We start from the raw sequence: 13,989 nt of genomic DNA, 5'->3' as shown, positions 1-13,989 counted from the left end.
TGCTGAGATTACTGGCATGTGCCACTACACCTGGCAGTTACTTTTTTTTTGGTTTATACTTTTACTTATTTAATTTTTTGTTTGTTTGTTTGTTTGTTTTTCAAGACAGGGTTTCTCTGTGTAACAGCCTTGGCTTTTTTGGAACTCACTCTGTAGACCAGGCTGCCCTCAAACTCACAGAGACCCACCTGCCTCTGCCTCCCAAGAGCTGGGATTAAAGGCATGCACCACTACTGCCCAGCTTGGCTTATACTTTTAAATGTAACAGCTTTATTGAATTTAATTCATATATGATGAAGTTTACCGTGTAAAATATATAACAGTGATTTATTCTTATTCACAAGAGTTATACAACCGTCATCCCAATCCATTTTAGAACATTTTCATCAGATCATAGAAAAACCTCATATGCATTATCAGTTATTCTCCATTATTCTCCATTTGCTTGCAAGTCTCTGGCAACTAATGATCTACCTTGTCTCTATAGATTGCCTAAAATGGACGTTTCTGTGTGCGTGGAACCATATGCCATCTGGTCGTTTGTGACTAACTTCTTTTACTTAGCATTATGTTTCATGCATATTGTGGCAAATATCATTACTTCGTTCCTTTTTATGGCTGAATAGTATTCTATTATATATTGTTTATCTGTTCATCAGTTGATGGATGCTATCTACCTTTGGGTTTTTATGAATACATGGTCATAAATCTTTGTGTTATTTATTTGTCTATCTGTTTGTTTATTGAAGTAGGGTCTCCTGTTGGAGCTCTGGCTGGCCTAGAACTCACTGTGTAGACTAGACTGGCCTTGAACTCAGATATGGACCTGCCTCTGCTCCTGAGTGCTGTGTACCACCTGAGGCACATATTGACACCCCTAATCTATGTCAGATTTTATTTAAAGAATTATATCTTTAAGAAAGATATAATTATTTTATATTATAATAAAATTATAGACTTATAATTAATTGTAAGGATTGGTATTTCAGTACAATAAGCACTAACCAGTATTCCTCAAATTATTGTTTGTCATACCCATTTTACATAGTGCTTAGCACATGACAAAACTAAGAATGGCAGACTGTGTGACATCTTCACCTTAAATATTTCTCAACATGGGAGGCAGGACTGTGTGTTTGAGTGGTGCTGAGAAGCATCCAGAGCTACATGGAGGCCATGGGGACTCTGACTGCTGCTGACTCCAGGGCCCTGGCTGTGGACCCGAGTCATAGACTTCCTGACATTGACAGGCAGAGGTAGGGGGCAGAAGTGAGCAGAGTAGTAGCTGTCCCTCCTGTAGCCAGAGGGACCTCCCACAGAGACAGGGAAAGCTTCTGGGAGAGGAGCCTGCCACCCCCTGTGCTGGAGACAGGTGGGAAGATATCTTTGTTAAGAAGGAGATGGGTCGCTGGCTAGAGGCCAGCCTTAAATGCTGGGTCTCAGAAGACCACCTTGGTGGCCAGCTGGTGAGACAGGCTTGGATGCTCCCTTGGATGACTTTGCTTACTCTCGGGCCGTGGGGGTGGGGGTTCTTGTTCCTTTTCTCCACCCCCTTTCTACCTCCATCTGTCTTTTATGGCTTAAGAAAAGGGAGATCTCAGGATTGGGCCTTTTTAGCAGTTAGCAGTGGGGCTGTGTCTTAGTTACTTTTCTGTTCCTATGAAGAAATACCACAAGCAAGGCAAAAACAAAACAAAGCACTATTTAATTGAGGGCTTGCTTACAGTTTCGGGGGGGGGGGTGCGTGCGTGCATCCGTGCGTGCGTGTGTGTGTGTGAGAGAGAGGGGGGGGGGAGAGGAGAGAGGAAGAAGAAGATGGAGGAGGAGGAGGAGAGAGGAGAGAGAGGAGAGAGATTCCATGGCAAGAAGCATGACAGCAGACCAGCAGGCGTGGCACTAGAGCAGTAGCTGAGAGCTTACATTTTAGCTACAGGTTGGAGACAGAGATAAAGGGACGGGGCCAGGCGTGGGCTTTTGAAACCTCAGAGCCCACCCCCAGGGACACGCCTTCTCCCAAAGATCATACCTCCTAATCCTTCCCAAAATTGTTCTACTAGCTAGGGACCTAACATTCAAATATGAGCCTGTGGGGACACGGGGTGATAACACTGGGCAGTGTAGATAAGGCTTCATGCCAAGCACAGAATGGGCCCTGCTGAACTAGAAGATTCCTGCTTGCTACCGAATGTCCCCCTGCTGAACATCAGGGTTCCCCTATGAAATGAGAGCATAAACTTAGAGCTCACGGAGCAGTTCTGAAGTGATCTTTGCTGACTCTGGAGGGCACCAGTATTGCAGAACTCTAAGCAGACACAGCTGAGTGACACTACACAGAACAGGTGCTTGTTACCTCACACCTGCAGTGTCCTGCTCCTGTGCCTTTCTAAGAGACTAAATAGAAAGGATGGTGACTGACACTGAGACCAGATGCTGCTTTACCACACCCAGAGCAACCCACCAAGAGATTCCTGTTCTGTCTTTCCATGACAGACAGGAGTTTGGCACAGAGAGGTCAAGCAAACTGTGTGAACCTGCACAGTGATCAATCCAGGATTCAAACACCAGTGTCTGGCCCTAGAGCTTGCTCAATTGCCAGCCATTCTCTGCTGCCTTCACTAAACATTTGTTTGTAGATGTCGTTATTGCTTTCCACAAACAGAAATATCTAACTTTAATTGTGTGCAATGTTAAATATATCTATCCAAAACACTTAGCACCAGAAGAATTTCAGATTTAGGAGTTTGTTTGAAATTTGGAATATTTGTATATAGGTGTTATTGGTTGAACACCTCTAATCCAAAAATATGAACTCCAGATGCTCCAAAATCAGGAACTTTTTTGAGACAAGGTCTTTGTGTGTAGTTCAGGATAGCTGCAAATTTATAACCCTCCTGCCTCTGCTTTCCATGTGTCACCAGCCCAACCAAAATCAGAATGGCGCCAGCACAGAAAAAGGTTTTGGAATAAAAAAGTTTTGGATTTCAGAGTATTTTAGACTTTTGACTTTCATAAAGAGGCACTCAGTTTATATCTGCTTACTGATTCCACAAGCTTCTGTCAAGCAGTTTTGGCCCACTGTGCTGTGTTCTGGACTATAGCGCAGAGTATATGTAGTGAAGAAAGTAGACTGCCTGGCCTCCAGCTAGTAGGGAAGGAAGCACAGGCACAAACAGGTGCTCACCCTGGAGTGCCTTTGGGAGAGGGAGGAGATGCTAGAGGAGCCCTCAGGAGTAATACCTACCTCCACTCAGGAAGGAAGGACCACCAGACAAAGTGTCCCTTTGTTAGCGACCTAGAAAGGAATTAGCCAGCCAAGAGACAGTTAAGGGATGGGTGGGTTCAGCTGGAATAGCATTTTCAGAAGTTCCAGGGTAAGAACGAGCATTAGGAAGGCAATAGTGAGGTGAGACCTCAGGTGAGCAGGACACTTGAGGAACAATGCTTATCCCTGGGCTGTGATACTGGTCCTCTGCTGAAGGACCAGCATTCACCTGAAGTCGTCTCCTCTGTGTTCCTTGAAGTCACCTGCTTTTTGTGGTAAGCACCTTGTATGCATAGCCTTGTCATCACACTTGTGAAAACACTTTACTGGTTTGATTCTCGATTCAGACAGTTGATTCCTAACATCCGAGATTGCCCTATTCATTCATTATTGCATCTCCAGAAGCTACCACCACGCACGGGTGCTCATTACACTTGTTTGCTGAATGAATGATGGGTTTTCTTTGTAAAATGGATTATACCCTTCTTGCTTTCTTGAGCCAACTATCACTTTTCTTCAGGTTTATCATTATAGCCAGCAGTTAATGTCCTGTGTGGCAGTTCAGAGATGCCCTTAGGGCCTTTTGAGGTGCTGTGCTTGGAATCCTTTTTCAGCTTTTCATTGTCCTGTTCTTTTCCCTCTCTGCCTGGCCAGTGTTGGATTGTGATCAATCTGCTTGACTCTGAAGTGTCCTCCCCAGCCTTATTTCCTTCTCCTAATCTTCAGTGGGCTAGAAACAAGGTCCCCAGTATGATGTGATAACTAAGAGTGAGTAACTAGCGTGATTTGTGACTAAGTGTTGGAGCTCTGATTGAGCTCCTAAAGGGCTTGAACAGGAAAAGCACAGATACCATTACACACACCCAGAGGCTATGCTAATATAGGTGACTCCTCAGATATGCCAGAGGCCAGGCTAATCTAGATACCCACACTCCGGTGTGCTCAGAGGCCAGGCTAATCTAGATACCCACACTCCGGTGTGCTCAGAGGCCAGGCTAATCTAAATAATCCCTCAGGTGTGCTCAGAGGCCAGGCTAATCTAGATACCCACACTCAGGTGTGCCCAGAGGCCAGGCTTATTGAAGTACCCACACTCAGGTGTGCCCAGAGGCCAGGCTAATTTAAATAATCCCTCAGGTGTGATCAGAGGCCAGGCTAATCTAGATACCCACACTCAGGTGTGCCCAGAGGCCAGGCTAATCTAGATACCCACACTCAGGTGTGCCCAGAGGCCAGGCTAATCTAGATACCCACACTCAGGTGTGCCCAGAGGCCAGGCTAATCTAGATACCCACACTCAGGTGTGCCCAGAGGCCAGGCTAATCTAGATACCCACACTCAGGTGTGCTCAGAGGCCAGGCTAATCTAAATAATCCCTAGGTGTGATCAGAGGCCAGGCTAACCTAGATAATCCCTCAGGTGTACCCAGAGGCCAGGCTAACCTAGATACCCACACTCAGGTGTGCCCAGAGGCCAGGGTAATCTAGATACCCACACTCAGGTGTGCTCAGAGGCCAGGCTAACCTAGATAATCCCTCAGGTGTACCCAGAGGCCAGGCTAACCTAGATAACCACCCTCAGGTGTGCCCAGAGGCCAGGCTAATCTAGATAATCCCTTGGGTGTGCCGAGAGGCCAGACTACTCCAGACCCTGCCCCCTCATGCGCCCAGAGGCTGATCGAACCCTAGCTGCTCACAAACTTTCTTACTTCCTGTTGTTGGTGCCCAGGAGGAGGTCACATAATACTGTAGGGTCAGCAGTGTGGTCTGATCTCCAGCTCTGAGTTCCACCATCTTCATTTTGGCCAAAGGTTTGAAATGCTTCCACCCAAGCTAGCTTGTTAGGGTGCTGGCTACACACTGCAGACTGTCATATGGTGAGGCCAGCTCCCACTGAATGCGTTACAGTGTTGTCAGAGCAAGAAACAGAGAGAATGCAAGGGGCTAAGACTGGTACAACATCCGGGCTCTACTTCTCTGTCTGGGCTGGATTCTTTCATTGACGCATTGCGGGGAGGATGAGGACTCACCCTGGTTCTGGTTCTGAGCGCTGGTGAGTCTGACTACTAGACTGAAGCAGTCTGTCCACCCCAGCCTCTGAGCTCCTCACACACCATTAACGAGCCGAGTGAGCTGAGCTTCCACGTTCTTGTCTGAAAAATGGGACTGGACTATGATTGCTGAACAGCCTTCTGACTTTTAGAACTTTCGAGAGTATCGTCAGTATTACAAGAGGGGGCACACATTCAGTCATTCTGAAAGGACTCAGAAAGAATGGCGTAGGAATGATTGCCTGGTGCTGCTGTCTAGGCAAGGTCACATTTTGCCTTGTACCCACCCTTTTATCCCTCAAGAGGCAAGAGGAGCCTGCCCTTTTCAGGATTAGTGCCAGGGGATGGGAGAGCTGTGATACGGGGAGGCTGGTCCTAGATCCTAGATTCTGCCCCAACAAACTGAACTCAGGAGATACATTAGAGAAAACTGGGTTCCGGGTAGTTTCTACATGAGGGAAACACAAACCTCATCACCCAAGCAGGCTAGAAACTGCTCTGTGGGGCCTTGCCTCCCAGGTGTCCCAGAGGGGTGGAACCTTCTAGTCTATTAGCCAGTCTAAAAGGGTCTGGGCAGCAGCATAAGCCAGAACCCATTTCATAAGCAGATATGTGTATGTCCACCGACCCAGGGCTCTTGAAAAGAGGGAACAGTTTTAGGTTTTATTTTAATACAACAGGAGACAGAAAAGAGAGGGAACATGAATAGTAGGACTAAAGTAAGCCTGAGGGTTTGCAGGTTCTGTTCACGTGAAATGTCTATCCCTAACTTTCAGAAAAGGTTTACAGATAGTTATTAAGGGTAAAAAATCAGATTGCAGGGCCTGGGACGGAGCTTAGTGGTAGAACTCTATCTGTCATGCACACGGATGTGTTCAACACCAGGTTCAACATTCAGCACCACCAAAACAGACAAAACAGCAAATTACAGATACAATCAATTCTGACTTTGTAGAGAATGCACACCCAGGCACAATATGCAATCCCTGAAGAGCTAGACCAAAATGTTATGTGTTCCTTCTCAAGTTGCTGAGATATTAGTTCCTTTTTCTTCTTTGTACTCTTCTATAGTTTCAATTTTTACCTGATTTTGTAAATCAAATTTAAGTTACTTACTGAATTGTAAGCAGTAGAAGTGTGTGACTCTTCTGTACAGAACAGCCTCTTGCCCCACCCCCTTCCCTGGTCCTGCCATCCCACCCCTTTCCCTGGCTCTACCATCCCACCCCCTTCCCTGGCTCTACCATCCCACCCCCTTCCCTGGTCCTGCCATCCCACCCCCTTCCCTGGCTCTACCATCCCACCCCCTTCCCTGGCTCTATCATCCCACTCCCCCTTCCCTGGTCCTGCCATCCCACCCCTTTCCCTGGCTCTACCATCCCACCCCCTTCCCTGGCTCTATCATCCCACTCCCCCTTCCCTGGTCCTGCCATCCCACCCCTTTCCCTGGCTCTACCATCCCACTCCCCCTTCCCTGGTCCTGCCATCCCACCCCTCTTCCCTGGCTCTACCACCCCACTCCCACCTTTTTTATCACCTGGACTCCTCATCCTTTGAATTGCCCAATATTCTAGGAACCTTTTCTTTATGCTCAAGCTGAGTTCAGCTGTCTCCTGGCTTTCTGTGTCATTCCATTGCACCCCAACATAGGATTTATCTGCAACAACAACAACAACACTCTGCACATCTGTTTGTTATCTTCAGTCAGCTTAGCTCAGGGACTGTAATGATTCATTTCTTGTCCCCAGAATGAGTCGTAGATGTCAGTCAACATTCATGAAACAAACCAGACTTGTTTTACCTCTTCTTGCCCAGCCCAGGTGACCAGGCACACAGTGTAGGTACAACAGTGTTTAGAAGTACATTGATAAATTAAAATACTGAAAAGCCAGGAACTCGAGCAGCTGAAACAAAATGACTAGCCTGAGGTACATAGAGAAGCATTACTCCAAAAAAAACATGAAAAATCAAAAGACAGGTAAAGCTGGACATCGTGACTCACACCTGGAATCCCAGCACGTGGGAGAGAGAGTCAGGGGTAGCCTGGCAAGTTGAAAGCCAGCCAGGGCTACATAGTGACACTGGCTAAAAAACCAAAGAGAGCATGTGTGGTGGCACGGGCCTTTAATCCCAGCACTCGGGAAGCAGAAGCAGTTGGGTCTCTGAGTTCAAGGCCAGCCTGGTCTATATAGTGATACCCTGTCTCAGGGGGAAAAAAAAAAAGCCAAAGAGAGCCAAAGGTGATGGTACCCACTTTAGTCCCAGCACTGAGAGGTAAAGGCAGGCAGCTCTCTGCTAGTTCTGGGCTAGCCTGCTCTTTATAGTGAGACCCTGTCAACACACACACACACACACACACACACACACACACACACACCACTAAAGGGAGATGGAGGTAGGGGAAGTAGAGAGAAAAAAAAAGGAGCATGCATAGACTAATTTGTTGTTAACGGGGGTTTTATTTTCTTGTGGTCCCTCAGTCCTAGTCACTCGAGAGGATGACTTTAACAACCGGCTAAACAACCGTGCTAGCTTCAAGGGCTGCACAGCCCTGCACTATGCTGTCCTGGCTGACGACTACCGCATCGTCAAGGAGCTTCTGGATGGAGGTGAGAGCTGTGGGTTGTGGTTGGCAGGGGAGAGTAATCCACACTTCTAGCATCCTGTTACTCTCCTTGAGCTAAGGGAGTGGTCATGTTTCCCAAGAATAATAGTGTCAAAGTGTGATTTGCCCTCTGGTGGTTGGTGTATGTTCTTGGGTGAGTGTGTGTGTGTTGTGGGGTGGGGGGGATCCTCCACCCTGTCTGTGATAAGCTGTGAGGGGTTTTTTTGGGGGGTAGAGGGTGTTATTTGGCTTACAAGTTACAGTCCATCGTTGAAGGAAGCCAGAACTCAAGGCAGGAACCTGGAGACAGAACTGAACCAGAGGCCACAGAGGAGGGTTGTGTACTGGTTTTTCCCCCTGGCTTGCTCAAGCTGTGAGGTTTTTATAAAACTTTTTTTTTTAATTATGTGGAGGAGGTATGTGCACCTGAGTGCAGGTATCCTCAGAGGTGAGAGGCATTGGATCTTCCTGGAGCTGGAGTTACAGAAGCAACATGGGTACTAGGAATTAAACTTGGATCCGCTGGAAGAACAGAAAGTTCTCTTAATTGCTAAGCTGTCTCCAGCCACAGTGTGAGAGTTTCTTCATCAATAGCTCTTGCCAAAAGTATCCTCTCTTTCTCCTGTGACCTCCAGAGCAGGACCAGGGGATCAAGGGAAGTTGTGTTAAGCCCTACTAACCTGTCACAAAGTTGTTCTCCTGGATCTCGGCCCCACTGTAGTCTCACTTAGGCCTCTTTATTACTCTGAGCCTGGTGTCCTGTTCACATTCATACTTGTACTCAGATGGCTGGGACAGATAGATTTTAAGTTTGAGGGCAACCTGGGCTTCATAGTGAATTCCAGGCCAACCTGAGCTACATAACTGAGATCCTATCTCCAAAACTAGCAGCAATAACAAAGCAGAGAGCTTCTCACTTGACTTGCCCCCTGAGAGTGAGAATGGAGACCATATTGACGTAAGTATCCCTAGTACCAGCGTTCCTGGCACATAGTGAGTGTTCTAAACTATCCACTGAACGATGGATGTCCTCCCTTCCAAGAGTGTCAGTTTCATTACAGAGATAGAGTGCACCAGACTCCGGCTGGGCTGGTCCTATCTCAGTTTGGTACAGAGTTCACTGCCAGACACCTTTAGACAGCCATTCCCTTCTTAGTTCCCCTTATCCCCTCCAGCTTCTGGAAGAGTGGCGGCAGCATGTGGGGGACCCAGATCCCTGCCTGAGATAATGGCAAAAGAACACCTGTTCACTCATTCCCTGCTGCTTCGTGAAGGCCAGAGACCCATTCTTGGGGCTGGAACCTCGGGTCCTCCATGTCAGGATTCATTCGCCATGGGAACTGAAAGAACTAGACAGTTCCTTTGAGGCCCTCTGGGTCACTCAAATTTGTCTTCCTCCCTCACAGAAGATATCTCTCCAAGACTGGTAGACATTCCCTTGGGTAGATTTTATCAGGGGCTGAGGGATCCTACTCCTTCCTTGGGTAGTCAATTCCATTTTGCTTCTCAATGACTGGTGGGAACAGCTTTTAATGAGCTGTGATCGCTTTGTATCTTCTACCGACCGTCTACTGTTTGCGACCTAACCACTTTTTCCACACTCAGCCTTTACAGGAAGTTCGTTCTGTTCCAGAGCCTTTGCCTTCCAAGTCCGGGATCCCAATTGTCTTCCAGCCCATGTCATGTCCTTGGATTTGGGACACATCGCAGGAACCCAGTCTTACCACCTCCTGTCAGCCATAGGCACACTGGTTTCGTAACCAGACCTTACTTGTACCCTCAATTTTGAAGGGGCCAGCCCCAAAACATGCCTTGGTCTATAACTGTAACTGGCAAAACTGCTCTGCCTGGGGTGACTGAGTAAGGACTACTCCCCGCAGAGGCTGCTCTGACTCTGTCCTTTGGAAAGCCCTCTGGTGAGACATTTGGAGCTAGGCATCAGAGCGTGCACTGTGGGGCTTCTCTCTTCCATGCCTTAAAATCAATAGGCCCAGTCATTGTTTCTGGTTCATATCCCTGCTTCCCCCAGCCACCAAACAGTCAGAGTTCACTCTACAAGGAGCTTTCCACGCTCCTCTTCCAGATCGAACACCTTCAAAATGAGGAGGCGAGGGCCTTTTATGAGGCTCCCTCCACCCTTACCCCCCAGGCCAAGGCTAGCCCTTTGAGCTATTCCAGGGACATGCTTTCCTGCCCGGTGACTTGGAACGGATGCTCTGAGCCCCCACCTTTGCGTTTCTCCCACCTGCCTTTTTAGGAGTCATCCGTTTATACCCCTGCCCCAGTTCCCCAGCCTCGAGGGCCAAAACCATTAGACCACTTGTTTCTCCCTTCTAGACCTGAACATGTTGCTGTCACTCAGGGCCTGCAGGCCTGCCAACTTCTGACCCCTCTCCCCTTCTTGACCTCCCTTAGTCTGCCAGTGTGTGTGAGCAGCCAACCAAGAGGCAGGATCCTGCTCTCTTGTCCTCGGGGCTGTTGTCTGTGACATTTCCAAAGTCTTTGACCTCTGCTGACCTTTTCCAAAGGGTCTGCCTTCCTGCCCATCAGCTTTATCAGAGTGCTCCGGCCACCAGCTTTGCTGTAGCGCTGTACCAACACAGAGGGAGGTTCTCTGCAAGACCCAAGGCAGGCCTAGGCACAAAGACCGTCTGCTCACAAGGGCTGCAGGGATTTAGGTTCCTGGATCTGCACTTAGGGGTAGAGGGAGCAGCCGTTCTTGCTCTCTGAGCTGTGAAGAGGCCCAGGCAACATCAAGCTGAGGATGTGGACACCCTCCAGCCTGTAGGAGGCAGCATGGAGTAGTAGACGAGATACAACAGGCTTAAGACTCAGCCAGTCTGGGTTGGGATCCACTTGCCAGTAACCGACAGGTTATCCTAACTCTCCCAGCCTTGGTTGTTTTATGTCAGCGGACACTGCCTTCATAGGAGTATGTGGAGATTAATACTAGGCGTCAGAGTTCCTAGCAGACACATGGTAGACGCTCTGTGACAAGTAGTTACCTTTTTTTTTTTTTTTTTTTTTTTGGTTGGGGTATACTCATTGTATATAATAGTGGATTTCAAGTCTCGTATCTTTGATCATAGTTCCTCCCATGCCCTTCTCTCTCCCTCCCTTCTGCTGTCCTAATAGTTGCTCCATTCCCTCAGTCTCACTTCTACTTTCATGATGTATATGTAAATGTTTTTATGTGCCTGTGTAAATGCTCAGATCCACACTGAAAGACACATGTTTTCTATTGTCTGTAGCAGTTATTATTATGACTTAGGTACAGAATCCCACTCTGTATGTGGGCAGTTGTAACTCCATTTCTCTTAACTCCATCTCTGCCTTCAACATCCCCATGCTGCCTAGAGTACTGTTACATTTCCTCACTTGTCACCCAGATACTCAGACACCTCCCTCTCTTGGGAAGTCTTTCCTACTTGTCCACCTATTGGGGTACTTCCTCCTGTGAGCTTGTACAGTGTTGTCCCAGAGCTTACCACAGATTGCTCAGGATCATTTTTCTGCTTCAAGAGACCCCATAACTGTGAAAAGGTGCATGCTGTGGAGACAGACTGGGCTTTAAAGCATGTCTCTGTTACATCATATGTTACTGTCTCTGAGATCATGAACCTCAGGACATCTTAAAGATCAGGCAGTGTCTCTGACCCTGAGACTCTCATGCTGACAGATGTGTAAACAAGGCCATGGCAATGGGGTGGGTGCTCTGGCAGGAGACTGAACAAGGGGCTCCGTGGAAGTGAAAGAGAAATGCCTTCTTGACTGAGCAGGTGGTGGAATAAGTTACAGGAAGACTCCTGGGGAGTGGGTGATCCCCCTTTCCAGGGAGAGTAATGGGAAGAGAGTTCTCTGGTAGGGATTCGAATTCACTGGTGTCCATCTTCTGTTACTGTGGTACAAGAAGTATACTGACGGTGTATATGTTTCATCCTTGATGCTGCTGCCTCTGTTTGCTTAGAACAGGAAGGCTCTGCTTCCATACTTGACTTTGCAAGTACATGAAAAGATGGAGGTGGACACCATGACTGGAAAGAGAAGTCACCGAGGTGGCTGCAGCTGCCTGTCTCAGGACACCCACGGCTGTTAAGCTGCATTAACACTTTCCTCTCAGAAATGTGCTCGCATGGCCAGCTCTGTCTGCCTAGAGCATACCTCTAATCACGGTGGATTTTTGACTCAGTTTCTTCAGAGAAATAAGCCCCAAAGCCCTGAGACATTCATTGTGTACAAGGAGCTCACTTTTCTTGGAGGCATCTAAATGGTACGAGGTAAATGCCACTCTTGGGAGAGGTGATAACATCATCTTTCACCAGCCTGACACTCAGCTGCTCTTCCTGCCCGCCTCTAGCACCCATCCGTGTTTCCAGCGCTGCCCCTCTACTCCTGCAGTTCCTTCTGCCCTGTGTGTCCCACTGAGGCGTCCTCAGGCTGCTGGCCTTCTTCCTACCAGCCAATCACCAGTCCTCGGGCCACCTTCCTGCTGCCATCTTCCCTGCCCTAGGACTAGGGAACAGCATCACTTACTAAACTAAGGTAGAGTGTATACCAAGAGAGTATCTAGCCTTTCATCTCCACCTCTTTAGCTACACGCTGGCGTACTACTGAGTACATTTTTGGATGTACTAACAGATCTCAAAAGTCCTGCATGGCTTCCTGACCCGCCCACTCTCAGTGCTGCCTCCCATCTGAGCCACCTCTTTCTCTGTCTTTTCTTCCCACTGCTTCTTCCTGTTTCTTCACTGGTGCTCCTTACCTCAGAAATGCTTAGCCCCTCTGAAACCTAATCCATCCTCCCCGGGGCCTCCCTCAGTCCTCCCTTCCCACTCTGAAGGTCCCTCTTTGACCCCTTCTCCGAGTGCCTGGCTGACTTGTCGGTGTTAACCTGCCGGCATCCACTGAGTCCCTAAGTTCCTGCAGCCCGCCTGAGGCAAAGGGCCATTGTAGTGCTGCCATCCTCCCTGTAGCAGCCTGTCGTCAGCCCGTCATCAGGACCAAAACTCGTTGTCCCGTTTCTTGTTCCACTTCACTGTCTGTCCATCTGTCTACACCAGCAGATGTTGCACCGGCAGCTTTCTTTGCCCGGGGCTGTCTGCTCTCTGCTGAAACTTCACACCCAGCAGTGCAGAGAAGGATCAGAAGTTCTGATTCTGCCAGCCGCAAATTCTCCTTTGTGCAAACCCTTCCTCACTCTCCAAAAAATAGAGCAGCTACCAAAGCTGATCTCAAGGACCTCTCCCAGCCCTGGTGTTCTGGGTAGCCTCTGGGCAAGTCCCTTCTATCATTTATCATTCATTTGCTGTAGTAATCAAACTTTTTATTGCTGTGACAAAATACCCAGTATAAATATTAAAGAGAAGGAGTCACTTTGCTCACAGTTTCAGAGGTTTTAGACCATCATGGTGGGGAAGGTGTGGCAAAGCAGCATGTAGGAAGGACAGAAGACAGGAGACGGAGGGAGACTATGCTGGTGGCCTTTCTCCCCTGACCTTTTGTTCCTTCCAGGCCCCAATATACATGATGGTATTACCCACATTGAGACTAGGTCTTCCCCCCTTAGCTAATCCTGTCTGGACACTCGCTCACAGGCACATCTCTGGATACATTAGCAGTTTACTAGGGGTTTCTTGGCCTAGTCAAGGTGATAGTGAAAATTAGCATCACATTTGCTGAGTACCTTGCCTGTCACAGGCCCCAACCTAGGCACCATGCCAATAAATATGATCTAGACCTAAGTGTTGCCTTTAAGGAACTCACAGTTTACTAGAAAACCAGACATTTAACAGTGACTCTGAGATAGTGGAGATGTAGACAATGTGCTGTGGGATCACAGAGATCTTAAGCTGCATGTTGTGGAAGAGCTGTCATCCCAGCACTTAGGAGATAGAGGCAGGGGGATCCAGAGTTTGAGGCCAGCCAGTTAAAGGGGTGGCCTGGAGGCCTGAGACAATAGAATCATAAGTGTGAGACCAGCAGGACTACATACTGAGTTCAAAGACAGTCTAGGCTGTACAATGAGACCCTGTCATAAAACAGAACTTTCTAGGTCTCCAATAAGGCAAGGAA

The 13,989-nt window shown here is 48.1% G+C and overlaps 1 protein-coding gene across 2 annotated transcripts in view; it reads left to right on the top strand.

Annotated features, from left to right (window-relative positions):
• Positions 1–13,989, top strand: part of Clpb (ClpB family mitochondrial disaggregase) — a 125,972-nt gene that overhangs the window by 53,914 nt on the left and 58,069 nt on the right. For both annotated transcript variants that reach the window (XM_059270237.1, XM_059270247.1), the window contains one exon: positions 7,793–7,921. In XM_059270237.1, the coding sequence (XP_059126220.1) occupies positions 7,793–7,921 (129 nt within the window). The remainder of the gene's footprint in view (positions 1–7,792; positions 7,922–13,989) is intronic.

This window comes from Peromyscus eremicus, chromosome 1 (genome assembly GCF_949786415.1).
Source record: "Peromyscus eremicus chromosome 1, PerEre_H2_v1, whole genome shotgun sequence".
Taxonomy (NCBI): Eukaryota; Metazoa; Chordata; class Mammalia; order Rodentia; family Cricetidae; genus Peromyscus; species Peromyscus eremicus.
The sequence above is the reverse complement of the archived record's forward strand: the minus strand, read 5'-3'. Positions and strand labels throughout refer to the sequence as shown.